General features: G+C 43.0%; 1 protein-coding gene across 2 annotated transcripts in view; it reads right to left on the reverse strand.

Annotated features, from left to right (window-relative positions):
• Nucleotides 1–221: 221 nt before the first annotated feature.
• Nucleotides 222–15250, reverse strand: part of DPP4 (dipeptidyl peptidase 4) — a 77507-nt gene continuing 62478 nt past the window's right edge. For both annotated transcript variants that reach the window (XM_065880267.1, XM_065880266.1), the window contains exons 23-26: nt 13997–14061; nt 3296–3368; nt 2956–3029; nt 222–1330 (exon numbers count right to left, since the gene is read on the reverse strand). In XM_065880267.1, coding sequence (XP_065736339.1) covers nt 1229–1330; nt 2956–3029; nt 3296–3368; nt 13997–14061 — 314 coding nt within the window. In that variant the 3' untranslated portion in view covers nt 222–1228. The remainder of the gene's footprint in view (nt 1331–2955; nt 3030–3295; nt 3369–13996; nt 14062–15250) is intronic.

Below are 15250 nucleotides of genomic sequence, written 5' to 3' on the forward strand. Positions count from 1 at the left end.
TATATGTATGATAACAGTAATTGTATATGTATTAGATAAAATCACTATGAATTGCTTAATTTAACACATTTCTATGTATCTATTTCTTACAAAAACTGAACCCTCTCCATGTTTACGAGGCAGTTTGGGATAACAAGCAAAATAAACAAGAGCCTTTCTGAGTAAGCGTGTCCATATGCCAATGCAGTTTAGGTCTGATTCAAGACACAGAACTCATTACCTCTGAAAAAATGAAGGCACATTTATTACTGACCAGGAGAAATTCCACCGTATGTAGAATGGGAATCATATTACACACATTTGTAGCTAATTTTCAATTTTTAAAAACAAGTCCAAGGAAGTTAAAATATTCTTTTAATTAGATGCTCAAAGAAATGAAATAAGAAAAACTGATGCAAAGACTCCTTCAAGTTAGGATTTGCAATACAAATATTTTCATCTCTTAACAGGGCAAGCTGATGTGTTCACATCTCCGTTCCAAGCTGCCTCTCTCACTAGGAAACATCAGTATTTTTAAAGCACATTTACAATGCTTTCCCATCACCCTTGCTGTGTTTTTGTAGCACCTATAGCCATAACTGGCACCTGGGGGCCCTGCATTGTTGGCAGTTTCTCTCTCATTTCTTTGGAGTCTATTCAACTGCTGTGGTTTTATTCAGAAGTCAGTGCTTTTGCATATATGATTTCCTGAGACTGTTTGAATAGTCTTTCTCAGAAAACTGTGCCAGTCTGGCTGTGAACAGCTCTTCGAGGAGCTGATAGCAGCCTGGTTGGGTCAGCAGGCTTGGACTGGGGTTCACAGCCTCGCCCTGCCAGCTTCTCTCCCTACCCCCTCTTTTCTTACCCCTGCCTCAGTGATATCACGGCCCACATCCTGCCATTCCTTCCAAGAAGAGAACAAGTCTAGTCCAGTTAGAAAAAAATGCTGCCCAGGGAACCTCTGCAAAGCTCCCATAAAAACAATTCTTATTTGTTGTTTCACTAACTGATATGGAAGTGATTTTAAATAACAAACAAAACCAGACTGAATAATTCAAACTTCCGTAAGGTTGCAAAGACAGAAGTCCCTACTTCGGGTTATAGATATGAAATTTGGGAACAAAGGTAACCTTACATTTCTTGATTTGAGTGTACTTTTTTAACATCGTCATCTTGATGGTGCAGTTTTGAGATAATGAGAGCAAAAGTGGCTTTTCAGAAGCTTTAAATGGCATGCTGTTCCAAGGTGCTAAGGTAGAGAGAAGCATTGCTTTAGGAAGTGGCTCATGTGGGTGTATATGTGTTGGTGTGCTGTGCTGCTGGCGATCCCATGGTCTTCATCTGTATACCACTGGAGAGAGAAGAAGAAAGGTCAGAATTAGGAAGTCAGTTGTCTTTTTTTTTTTTTTTTAAACCCAAGTGAGTTCTCATTAGCATACATGGAACAACACAGGATGTTTTAATTCTTCAATCAGTTTATAAACTGAAATGTGATCAAAGAGGGTTTCTCATTTCCTCCTAGAGCTTTTCCAGGGCATGTAGTTCTGTCCTGCAGGAGTCTCTGATCGTCCTTTGCAGGTGCTGAGACAACTCACTGTGAATTTGGCTTCACTGCATAGTGCTTTAAGGATATGTACAGTTAAAATATCCAAGTCCATTTTCAGATTTGACTCAAAGGACACTTAGAAACACATCATGCATAGGAGGGAATGTTTATCCTGTAAAGCCCACTTTAATTAAGTGTTATCAGCTGTTAAATTTCTCCTACACTGCAGTAAGATAAACTATTAAAATAAATGAGTTTTTAGAAAGCAATTTTTCCTAATATATATCAATAAGGCACTAGAAAGAGTCTATTTCAGTATTCCATATATATTTTTAGCATAACATATGAAGTCAAAAGTCAAATGTATTATTTGCAAACACTTTTTCACTGGAATTTCACTGGAATCTCTTATCTGCATGTCTGACATTTATGTAGGGTGAGTTGATGACCTGAGGCAAAAATTTATCAACTCATCCCACCACGTGAAACAAGTGGGAAGTCACTGCCAGGCAAACATATATTATGGAGACATAAATTAACTTTCATAAATGGCTTAATGTATCACGTCTTTTCTTTGAACAGTGGAAGGATACACCCCAACCTCATAAGAATCTAACCCCCAAAATATATGCCAGGTTTTGTGGTATCAAATGACTGTCCCACTTTTACACAGTAGGCGCTGTTTGAACTGAGCACGGAGCAAAATGTGTACGTTAAAAGAGAGTGAGGGAAAGCAGGCTTTTTAAGCTAATACAGACAAGAAAGGACTTAACATAAAAATATCTAGTGCAACACACACACATATATATAATCTTTGTTTCTTCTTAATCTGAAAAGGTCTAGTGCCTAAAATGAATTTGACTTAATACCTAGAAACATCCTCTGAATAGGCAACAACAGCTCTAGACATTTCCGACTTTATAAAACCAGCCTAATTGTTTATAACCTGTGGTGTTCAACAAAAGATAACATGGAAGTTGCAAAAACTGAAGCGCACTGATTACCGATACCCCACTGTTGTTAGAAGGGCTAGTAACACATACTAGAGATGGATTTGCATATTTGACCTGAGCTACTATCGTGCTGGTTTCACTTTAGAATTACTCTGCCGTGTGGATAAGTGGATAATCTTATCACTGGATAAGCGATTACTTTTTAATCAAAATAGGGAAAGACGGGACGATCACAGGACTAGTGTTTTGACCCTCTCAGGATATGCAATATTGTACTTCTCAACCCCCAACTGTATGATATTGAACATGACTCTCTTCATGACTCAAGGATATCACTTCTTCAACTTCTCATTGGAAAAATGACTCCTTTTGCTTCCGTCCCCCGTCTCCTGGAACCTCTGTGAGGAGAAGTAGTTCCAAGAGGGGAACCGGACCCCTCCAGGAAGTTCCCTCCCCTTGCAGGAAGTTTTGCTATACCATTGACTGGAAATCCACTCCAGCATCCACCAGGGCTTTGGAGATCTGAGCTGACTGCTGAAAGTGAACGTTATCTGCAGGGAGAGAAAGGAAACATAAAGTAACTAAAAGCCCGCTCCACTTTTCTGGTAGGAAGGGTGGGAAAGGCACAAGAAGAAAGGGACTGTTTGAAGTTCTAGGATTCAGCATCCCATTTAGGCCAAGACAAGTGAGTTGTGGAAAAGCAACACTGTTTTATTGAAGTAAATGTAACAGTCTTGCCCCTCATGCTTTTGTTTTGTCAGTAGTGAAATTGCAAACCTGTCTGTGATACTAAAAAGTCTAATTAACTGAAACTCACCATCTGCTGTTCCATGAATAAGGAGGTACTCAACTTGTTTAAAATTTTCAGCTCTGCTCATGACTGTTGAATTCTGGAATTGGGAAAAAGAATGTCATTATTCAAAAAAAGATCTGCCATAAACTGATTTTTCACTTCAGTTTACAAAATAAAATGTTTTCAGCTGGGGCCCCCTTTGATACAAAATATAGCAAACCGATATTCAAGCAAATGCTGTCTCCATGCATGGCAGAATGTACAGCATGCCCTGTCCCTGTGAGACAGGACCGGAAAGGGAGGATGCCACATCTTCCCTGCACATGCAGAAGAGGGCATCTGCCCCCCCAGGCTGCATGCGAAACCCCTTGAGTCCCAGATCCCAGATTGGCTGTGTCCTATGCATTAGCACAGGGCAGAGTCTCATATTAGCAATGTATGTTCCATGGGCTTATGCTGTAGTTCAGCCAAAAAGTGTATTGCCATGGCAACCATGTGTCACATGGTGCCATACATGCTACATTTCAAAGAGCCTGTACATAGCATTTGCAACTAAACATACTCTGCAATATGTCATATGAACTTTGGTCCACATTGCTAGGCTCTGAATGAGAAGCAAGTATTACCTTTTTTGGAACAGATGTTTAAAACCTAGGCAAATGTAACATATGGGAGGGGAAAGGGGTGAAAAAGATCAAGTATGGCCTTAGAAAATCAGTGGGTGGTTGTTGTCTGCCTCATTCTGCATTGGGGAAAGTGCTGCTTTTGGATCAAGCCAGGGAATTAGAAACAACTGGGAGGTCAGCTTTTGGAAGGCTGTTTCATGACCTTGGACAGGTAGGACTTCTAGAATGAAGGTGGAGTCTTTGGTGGAAAAGCTTTGAAAGTATAGAACTAGTCATCTGGTCTTAATTTGGAGATGTTTGCAGAGTTGCGATGAAGGTAAGAATGTCATAGACATTGTAGCAACTTTGGGAAGGGGTGAGCGGGACTCTGCTTCTGTTGTTGGGCAGAGGAAGGGCCGGTAGCCTCCCTATGGGTTTAAAATCAGCCAGCTTATCCTGCAGCATCTTGGTGAATCAAAGTCAACTTTATGAGAGGCAAGGTTTGTGTTTTACAGATATCTTTGTAGCTAACATCAGCTTAATATTTTGATGGGAACCCTGAAGGTCAGGCTGGAAGGGGATGGGGCTAAGGTCCGAACGTTTGTATTCCAGCCCCAGCTTCAACATCAGAGAGCTGTGCACCTAGAGACATGCTGCTGAGTGCTGTTTTCTTTGAAATGGGAGGAAGATTAACTCTTCTCGCTCTCACTGAAATAGAAATCAAGAGACATGGCTTTTTTTAAGGTTAAATTACGGTGATGTGAGGGTGGTGTGACGCAGTGTTTCTGGAAAAAACACATTCTGTCTACAACTTTCAGGACAAAGTCACCCAACATATCTGTGTTGACTGAGGTGATCAAGGTGATCTTTTCCTGGAAAGCTTAGAGCAAAGGCCCTCCCACTCCTGTGCAGGCTGGGTCCCACTTGTCCTGACCATATGGCATTTCTGACCCACGTTGAGAATTTACCCACGAACTTGCAGAATAAACGCCCAGGACTCATTAAAAGTCGCACTTCTGTTTTACTTTAAGAAACGTGTTATCTGGTGAGATGTCCCAGATGAATCCATCCATCCATCCCAACATTATACTCCATTCACTCTTCCATCCATTCATTCATTTTTTCAAGTCGATCAATATTTATTTGTCACATACCCAACTAAACAATAAGATCCATGAGAAGAGGAATTTATATTGTTCATTACTCTATCCTGAGCATTTAACAGAGAGCTAAATATCAATTCAAGGAATAAACCAAAGAAACGTAGGCACTTATATTGTACTCTTCACTACATTCGGTCCTAGTCTTGCAGAGGCAAGTGGGAACAGCTAGGGGAGGTGGAATAAAATATTCTCATTCTGAAATTTACCAAGATATGTTTTGCCCACTTTCAATCCATACACCATGCCATTAGTAATAAGAGCCGATACTTATTGTGCACTCCGTGCCGGTCACCCTGCTGAGCATCTTAAAGGACTTATGAAAGCACTGCTCTATTTAATCCCCGTGACATTCCTGCAAGATGGGTCTATAGCAACCCCACTTCTACACAGAGACAATAAAGTACACCAGGTTACATCAGGACGAAGTCGGAGCTGGACAGAGTCGGATGGCAGAACCTCTTTTACCTCCTATGCTGGACTGAGTCTCCACTAAACTTCCAAGCTGCTCACGATGTGGCCTTCCAGCAAAGATACGGGGAGAAAGAAATTGTTACTGAACTGTTCTGGGATTTGCAGTGCACAAACACACTGGGTGTTCTTTGCCCCCTGCGTTCTCATGCCTTCTTAGAGTGAATTCATTGGAAGAGAGCTGGCTCGCACAGACCTTCGAGACTTGTGAGGCGTTTTGGACTGTGTGGTTGATGCAGAGCCTAATGAAGCAACAGAACCCTGAGCGATGTCCTGCCCTGGAGAGAGGAAAGGGTCAAAATCAATCTCCCAAAAGGCCAGTGTAGGATTCAAAGCTGGCGACAGCAGAGGCTGGGGCTGAGCCACCAACGGTGAACATTGCCAGTCTGAGCCCCAGACCCGGCGCCCTCATCCGGGTCCTCCTGCACCATCCTTTCTGCGGCTACACGGCTGTCTCCTCCACCTTGTTTCTCCCCACAAGAAACCCAGCTCTTCGCGTGCCAAAGACAGTCAACTTTAGCACCTAGAGGTGGCCCAAATATCCAGCTGTGTCACCTGCCCTCCCCTCCAAAAGCCTCTCGGGCCTTCCTTGCGTGGCAGAGTGCACAGCAAAAGCTGCTCCACGACCTCCCTGAGCCATGAGACTGAGAAATGTCGCTGAAACATAGAGTAATAGTTAGGAGACATATAAATACGCAGGACAGTTAGCAAGGAATGTGATAACTACTGGAGTTTGGACCAAAACAGTTTCTGGCTGCCTTTTTTTTCTTAAATGGAGTGAATACAGGCTGAAAGAAGACAATTTTTATAAACAAGTAAAACCCTGAGCCTAAGATAAATGTTGTGATGTACACACTGTAGCTGTGATGAACTAGACATGGTGAGAAATGCAACATACTGAGAAAAAGACGAAAACTGTGATAAAAGTGTCATGATGCAAATTGTTTTACATTAACAATATTACACTACAAAGAAAGAAAGACAAATACTTTAATGCAGCAAGGGAAAAATAAAACAAAAGCTTCCCCTGCAACCACAAGATAAGTGTGTCATTTCCAATGCACACGTCCCCCTGCTCGCTGGGAGTTGCGTCAAGAGGGACCTCGCAGTGCACGGGAGCCAGGCAGCCTCAGGCACGCACCCATTTCAGGGCTCGCAGGCTCCTGAGAACATTTTGCCCTCCTAGAAAGATGCAGCTGTGTCACCTTGCCTCTGGAACCACCGATCATTCCCTACTAGACTGAGCATCCTGGCTTCTCAATAGAGAGAGACTCTTGACAGTCCGGCACACTTTAACCCATGAAAGACAGCCAAAGTCAGTGAAAGAAATGCATGCACTACGTTAAGGGAGAATTAATGACCAGAAATAATTCAATTGTGCTATTCCAACCCACCAAAACAAGATAATCCCCATTTGCCTATCGATGGAAACAGAAATAAAAAAGGAAATGGATGACTAAGTTAGAAGCCGAATAGTCTGTCACCAGCTCCTAAAAAGGAAGTTTAGAGTGATAAATGGGCAAGGATGCAATGGTGGTGCAGTTGGCACTCTCCCGAGGCTAGAAACTTCCGGAGAGCCCCGCTGCCAGCAACAGCCTGGCAAAGTGAAGTGGGAAGGATGGGTCCAGTGGCAGCGCTGATCCACGGCATCTCTGCGAGGAGCTTTTCTTTCAAGCCCCAAGAAGAACCATCTGTAGCTGCTCATTGGATCGTGCTGGTTCCTCAGTTACCTTCCAGCAAATAAATCTTTGTATTTTTGAAATAAAAGAGAGAGCTGATAAGAGTGGGGAAGTACTGTGAGAAACAGAAGGTCTGACAATTTCTAAGCTACCCCTTGCGCCATCCAGGAACCATACGGACAATTTGCTTCCTGAGAATAATGGTGGCAGCCTCCATGTTTTTGTAAGCTTATTTCATGGCAGGCATAGGTGTCTCGTTTAATCCTTTCAATAATCCCATGAGGTAGCTCTGATTCTCCCCATTACTCAGATGAGGAAACAGAGGTTCAGAGAGGTTTAGTAACCTCTCCTAGCTAATAGGTGGTGGAAACAGAATTTTAGCACAGGTCAAACTCAAAAGTCCGTGCCTCTTAACATCATATTCTAGTGTCCCTTCACTTCACAGCCAAACAACGCACTGTCATTTCCAAGCTCTGGTAGAGAAAGTAAACAGCCACAGGTGTAATGGACACCCTATTACTTTGGTGAGACAGTACCCCGAGTGTACTGACTCGCTCTGTGCGTTCTTCCACTTGTGACCGAAGCCTCGTAAATAATATTAAGTGAGGCTGTTTGGGGAAGCACCATTAATGCCACAACAGAGGCCACAGAAAATTTTTAAGGAAAAATTAATTCAACCCACCACATCAGATGTTTTACTTGTCCGTATCCATCAAACAACTGTACAGGTGAGATTCCAAGGAAAGAGCTCCCATCCGCCTACAGGGGGCCCTACCTCAGGCCTCACCCAGCAACACTGGCTTCTTTAAAGATCACACAGCAGTCAACATTTTATCAGCACTCAACAAACAAGTTAAGGTTTGGCTTAAATCTGAAGGTCTCTCTCCCTTTGGCATATTCTAGGATAATAGAACAAATGTCAAATCAGTACAAGATGGCATATTTACAAAATTGCACCCTGTTTTGCATAACCTAACGATGCAGCAGTTCTTAAGGATTGAACATTTCAAATCTGCTAGCAGAAGACTGCCAAATCTATGACTGTTTCATACACTTGCCAAAAGCCTATCAAATTCTGAGCAAAATGCAAAATAAATCTCCTCTACAAGTTAAATCAGTCCCTTCTGTGTGTTCCAGGCTGCCCTCTTCTCCTGGCAACGAGGCTCAGGACTTGGGCCCCGTTTCTCTTGCCCTTGATCTGACGCTGCTCTCTGGAAGTCCATTCCCTCCCTGGTCTCCCATCCTGCCTTATTAGCCACCATGTGGCCTGCTCCTCCCACATCCCTGCTCTGTGTTATCCCTCGGTTCACCCAACCTGCTTCACAGATCCCCAGAAAACCAGCTCTGCTTGCTGCCACTCGTGTGTCTACTGTGCTCCCCTGCCTTGTCGGTCCCTCCGGCAGCCTGTGGAGAGCACCTACGCTATTCCCCTGCATCTCCCAGAAGTCTTCCTTAACTGGTTCCAGATAAGTGCCCTCTCCCTTTCCTACCCCTCAGTAGCTACATCTTATATAACTTTTTGTGCCTCCGTTTCTGGGTCAATAAAATGGAGATAATTGGAGCACTTATCTCAGAGAATCTGAGGGAGAACTGAACCTAATAACCCATGGAAAGAGCTTAGAACAGTGTCTGGCCATAGAAGCAACCACTTACTAAGTGAATTAAAAAAATGAATGAGGGCTTCCCTGGTGGCGCAGTGGTTGAGAGTCTGCCTGCCGATGCAGGGGACGCGGGTTCGTGCCCCGGTCCGGGAAGATCCCATATGCCACGGAGTGGCTGGGCCCACGAGCCATGGCCGCTGAGCCTGCGCATCCGGAGCCTGTGCTCCGCAGCGGGAGAGGCCACAACAGTGAGAGGCCCTTGTACTGCGCAAAAAAAAAAAAAAAAAAAAATGAATGAAATAAATGAAACCAGATTCGCCCCCTGGTTGAGAGGAGTGGGGGGAGGTGAAACCCTAACTTCTCAGCCACTTCCCTTCCCTCCCTACATGCTCAGAAGGCACAGAATTCCTGGGGCTCCAGAGTCACAATTTGGAACTACTAGTCTTTTCCATACATACTGGGCACTTTGTCATGTTCAAGTTCATGCTTTATTACTACTCTTTTTTGTTTTTTAAAAAAATTTATTTATTATTATTAATTTTTTGGCTGTGTTTGGTCTTCGTTTCTGTGCGAGGGCTTTCTCTAGTTGCGGCAAGTGGGGGCCACTCTTCATCGCGGTGTGCGGGCCTCTCACTGTTGTGGCCTCTCTTGTGGAGCACAGGCTCCAGACGCGCAGGCTCAGTAGTTGTGGCTCACGGGCCCAGTTGCTCCGCGGCATGTGGGATCTTCCCAGAGCAGGGCTTGAACCCGTGTCCCCTGCATTGGCAGGCAGATTCTCAACCACCGCGCCACCAGGGAAACCCTATTACTACTCTTTTATTTCTCTTCAAACATTTTGCCTGTATGTTTTGTCTCACCAACAAGGTAATCAACTTCTGAACAACTAGAACACCAGGCACCTTGAATGGGTGAATGAAAGTCTACCCGGTGTTAATATTTTTTTTACAGGTTTGACTAAAAGACCTGTGATCGACCATGGAGAGACCATTCATCAATGTTAGTCAGGAACCCACTCCTCAAGGTGGGACCACGGTTGCTATCTGCTTATCGCTATTGGGGGTGAGGGTTGTCTCATTGTCTATCTGATTCTTTTGCTCAAATCTGTCGTCATTTCTGTCGGCTGTGGACTGAGACTCGGACTGAGACTCATGGCAGCGAGTCTGCTTATACTGCTTATTAGCTACACTGTCATCCGTCCACTCTGCCTGCCTACTTAGAGCGTCTGGGACCAGCTTCTCGGAGTTTCAGGGAGATGAACAGCTTCCTTCCTCTTTGAGTCCCTGGTATCCTTTAAACGTGCTCCTGCCCTGCCACTCGGCAGTGGGTAGGTGACTATCTACAAAAAGGGTCGTATGGAGTCACTGTTTGTGTCATTGCATTGTGTCCAAGCCTTAGTCCCAGGTCTCCTAATTTATATGGCAGCTTTGTGAGAATAAGAAAAGGCACTCCCTCCGGTCAGATGCGGCCCCAGAGGTGCACGCCTTAGAGAACGAAGCATAGACTAGCTTCCAGCAGTGCACAAGCTGAACAACTACACATGACATCCCTGCCTGTTCCATTTGCATATATAAATGGTTCCTTCAACTTCCTTTCCTAAATAGTAAGTAGGACCTTTATTTCACAAAATGTGCTTCTCTTGGTGTGCTTGTCTAAATTCTTTCAAATCTGGGTCATCAATGACTTAAAAATGAATCCTCTCCTCATTTGAATTTTATTAAAAATCACGTTCTCTTCCAAAGGCTGTAATTCTGGCTACTGATAATGATTCTATAGCTGAAAAGGTGTACAACGATCACAGGACCTTGCTTATTACACACTTCCATCATTCCTATCCTGGATGTGCTGGAGAAAGTCAATAGTCTAGACTACCTGGGACTCATTTTCAAACTATTTCCTCCTGACCTACGGAAATGCACAGAGCAGCGAAAGCCAGTAAGGAATTTTCTCCTTTGTCTTTTCCAAGAGGGCAGAAGGAGGGAGGGAGAGAAGGAGAGAGAAAGGGAGGAAATAAAAACAACCTGGGAAAGAGAAGTAAAAGAAGACAGGGGTCCAGAGGGGCAGCTGGGGCCTTGGAGGAAAATAGAATCTTTGAATGTGTTCCTGCCAGAGACAAAAGCACAGGCTCATTTAAGAAACAAAGGAAGGCAGCTTTCTTCTAAAGCCTGCTGTGCACCAAATATAGGTACTTAGATTCAGTTCTCCACTTTCTGAGGATGCAACTTACAGGGCAGAAACAATACAGTGAGCGCATTTGCCTTACTTTCTCCTACCCACCTTAACTGTCGCCCACCCAAATAATTCCTCTGAGTAACACATTGGGAACCTTTAGCTCTCTGGTACTGGCAGTTTTAATGTGTCCATTGCCAGCAATGAATTTTGTGCCAAGAAAACCCGACTTCTGGCGTGGAAGGATTAAACAGTCCTCGGGTGCCATCTGTGCAGTGAAGTGAGACAGTGACTTTGTGCTCCCAGCGTTCGTGTATTGCCATCGGTAGGAGGAAGAGACTTCTATTTACATGACTACCTCAGGCAGAGACCATCTAAGGGGAGAGATGAAAATGGCCACCTCAGTGGTGGGTAGAGTTGGAGAAGAGGGGGATGGGTGTGGGAAGGAAAAGCCTGTGGGAAAATCTGGAAAAAGGTACAGGTTGACATGGCAGATTAAAACGAATTATCCTCTAGAGGGAGGGCTGGTTGAAGAGGAAACACGCTGTTGGCTGATGTCCTTGAAGTGCAGTAGGGTAGGTGCTACGGACTTCCTTGGATGTCAAGGTTTAGACTTGACCCTGTACTTCTAGGTTCAAAGGCTTTCAAAATGGGATTTTTAAAATGAACTTTTGACTCATCATCCACCAGGTTCCAGAGTCAGGATGAGGGTCCTGGGCAGTACACCTCTGATGTTTTTGGGAGTTTTTAGTACTTTAGGATATTTGAGAACACCCTTTAGCCATGCCCCAAATATGGCACACCACAGGAGGGATCCTGGTCGGGTCACTAGCAAGAAAATTCCAGCTGTAAAATGAGAGAAATGATGGAGACATATAATTTTTATAACAATGTTTCCCTTCAAAAAGTTTTAAAATTAACTCAAAAAAGGTTTTAAGGTTTCTATTTCATACTGGGTGATCCAAAGAATACAAAGTTGAGCCAAGCCTTGAATGACTAATAATACTGCAGAGGGGAAAAAGGAGTACAAACTAACAATGGGTCCAAGATGGATAAATTGAGGATTAAAGATATACAAGGAGGGGCTTCCCTGGTGGCACAGTGGTTGAGGGTCCACCTGCCGATGCAGGGGACACGGGTTCGTGCCCCGGTCCGGGAGGATCCCACATGCCGCGGAGCGGCTGGGGCCGTGAGCCATGGCCACTGAGCCTGTGCGTCCGGAGCCTGTGCTCCGCAACGGGGGAGGCCACAACAGTGAGAGGCCCGCGTACCGCAAAAAAAAAAAAAAAAGATATACAAGGAAAATGTCATGGGAGTCAAGAGAGAATGCTAGTCCTCTGGGCGAGCAGGACAAGTTTCCTAGTGGATGAAGACAGAGGGGGAATGACATTCCAGGTCGAGGGAAAGGCCCAGAAATATTCAGTGAACATTCCAGGTAGACTGGGCCATTCTAAGAAAGGTGTTGAACACCTGGTTAAAGAATGAGGGCTGGACTAGTTGAGTGCACAGGAAAAGTCCATGAAAGTGTTACGGGTGAGGCTTAACCTCACACCTCTGTGTGGTACAGGCTGGAGTGTAGAAAGATAAGCTAAGGGGGGACCCATGGGGTTACTGTTGTAGAAGGAGGTAGTCATGTGACAGCAGCAATGTGGTTATGGAGCAGGGAAAGGATGTCTAAAGCAGCTTATTGGATGTGGAGGAGAAAGAACGGGAAAAACTGAGTCCAAAGTATCACGTGGGACACTTAGCAGAAATAAGGACAACCTGATTACGGGACTGCTTTGTAGTGGAAGATGATTGGTACATCACACTTTACAGGTTGTTACTTTTCTATCTTGACTGAAAAACAGAGATGAAAACACACACACACCCAGGCACAGACACACGCATACACCTCCCCGCCCCTCCCCCACAAGCCTTGCTAAATAAAACTGAAAGGAAGAGGTAAAACTAAACTGTCTGTACCTATCTTGCAAAATTAGAAATTTTATTTGCATTTTCTTGTGCTTTGATCAAATGGCTTCAGAACCCATAATAATGATGACATCTTACAAAAATGTGCAAATATGGCTCAGAGCGATGTATGAATAGGAGGCCCAAGCATTGAGAGCTGTGGCGCAGATGAGGAGAAATTGTGGTCTTAAATTGTATGGGTTATTGTTTTTTTTTTTTATCCTGGGAGGAGTTTTGAATATTACATTCTCCGGAGAATGTAAACATCAGATGATTGACCTTGTCGTCTGTAAGTTTCAGGGTTTTCAATTTACTTGACAGAATCAGGAAAGTTGTTTTTTTTTCTGGTTGGGGGGCAATGTGTTGGAAGGATCCCTAGTACTTTGGCTGACACTTCCAGCTGCAGCAGGCTGCCACCAAAGAGAGGACCCTGGCTTTGCGGTGGCACCCACACTAGCACACGGGGGCCACCAATGATGGCTACACCCAGACCATATTTCAGATGCTATAGCCCATCTGCACAGCAACCTGCCCACTGACTCTTCCATCAGGCAACCAGCCCGTGGATGCTATTCAGTAACTTGGGTTCAAGGGCTTTTCAGAGTATTACCCTCCCGTACCTACACCTCACCTGCTTTACTCAAATCTTGTGTGAAAAAAACTGTACATATTTGGCTATGAATAAGAAAATTATAGGCTTGTACATACAACTTAATTATGATAATACCATAAGAAATTTTAATATGTAGTTAAAGGTTTAGAGAGTCTTCTGGGCTCTAAAGGAATACGTTGAATTTGACATGTTTTCTGAACTGAAATTTTTATAATTAAAGTAATTATCTGGTGTTGCTTTGTATTTCCAAATGAACGCATATTGTGACCTATATAGCATACGATAAAGGCTGTAATTATGCAGAATACAGTACGGGAAGCTATTGGAGTATCTCTAAACCACCTGTGTTATTTCTTTTTAACAAGAATTTCATTGGAAATTTAAAAAATATATATTTTCTGGAATAGATCCACTTAAAAATGTTCTTATACCGCTTATAAATAGGTTATAAAATGGATCTAGTTCACCATCTCTTACCCTGTAATGGTCAAGGTTGTCTTCTGGAATTGGAAGACCCATGTAACGTTCTGTGTACACTGAGTCTGTGATGGAGAAAAGAAAAAAACTTAATTCATACAATAAAAACTTTTTTCCCTTTTTTTGGGGTTACTTTATATGCTTTCATATTCTTTACTTGTGCAAAGGTCTATAGTGTTACCCTCAGAATATCTCCTCCAGATCATCTCTACTTGGCTTTTTAAAGCAGCCAGACTCCTGCCTTTCCATACTCAGCCCTATAGCCCATTCCCTTTAGCCCTTCCTGTGAGGGCAGAGGGAGACCAAACCAGGTGATCTAAAACCCAATCAACAACCCTCCTGCAGAAAAGTCAAATGGGAAGTGCTAAGTGATAAGGACTCTACATTATCTTCTGACCCTCTCAAAGATCTTGATTAGCAAGTCAGGTAATGTCTCAATTGTCTTGAATTTCTTGGTCCTGACATCAGTCAGTATATGCTTTACTTTAGATACTCTCTTTCCTACTGGAAACTCCTCATAATTTTCAATTACTAGTTGCTTACTTAAATCATATATTGTTTTTGGTGGGGGGGAGACAGATCAAAAGGAAAGAAATCAGTTATCATTTATTTGCTGTAAAACCCTATAACGTCTCAGCTACTCCATCATAATGCAAGTTAAACATCTGTTTTCTCTCATTTTGTGGAGAGGCCTCAATTCTGATGTTATAACTATTGAGTATTGAGAAACAGATTACATTAGTATCTGTGCTGAAGTGACATAAGCTGTTTTATCTATAGATATGGCAGAAAAACATATGCATTGTTGGTTTGGTTATTTAAACATATTTTTGACCTAATTTAAAAAAATTAAATCATGTATCAAATGTATGTGTGTGTGTGTATATATATATATGTGTGTGTGTGTGTGTGTGTGTGTGTATGTATTTCCTAAAATATCAGTGAGAAAATTTACTGTGGCTGAATTCCAATATAACTTTAAAAATCTGAAATAACTGTTTTTGAAACATGACCAGGTTACAGTAAATAAATAAGTATAATATGTTTCCATTGTGCTACATAGGTTAATGGCTTGAATTTCTCTATAATTGTACCGGTATTTCAATATTGATTTAATTAATTATTTAGAAAAATATATCATCAAAATAACAAGCTTAAACAACATCCTAACTAACCCTTTGTGAATGACTGGAATTGGAGATTAAAAACTACATTGATAACTAAAGTTAGTTGTTCCATGTGTATTACTCATGC

The sequence above is a fragment of the Phocoena phocoena genome, chromosome 7 (genome assembly GCF_963924675.1).
Source record: "Phocoena phocoena chromosome 7, mPhoPho1.1, whole genome shotgun sequence".
Taxonomy (NCBI): domain Eukaryota; kingdom Metazoa; phylum Chordata; class Mammalia; order Artiodactyla; family Phocoenidae; genus Phocoena; species Phocoena phocoena.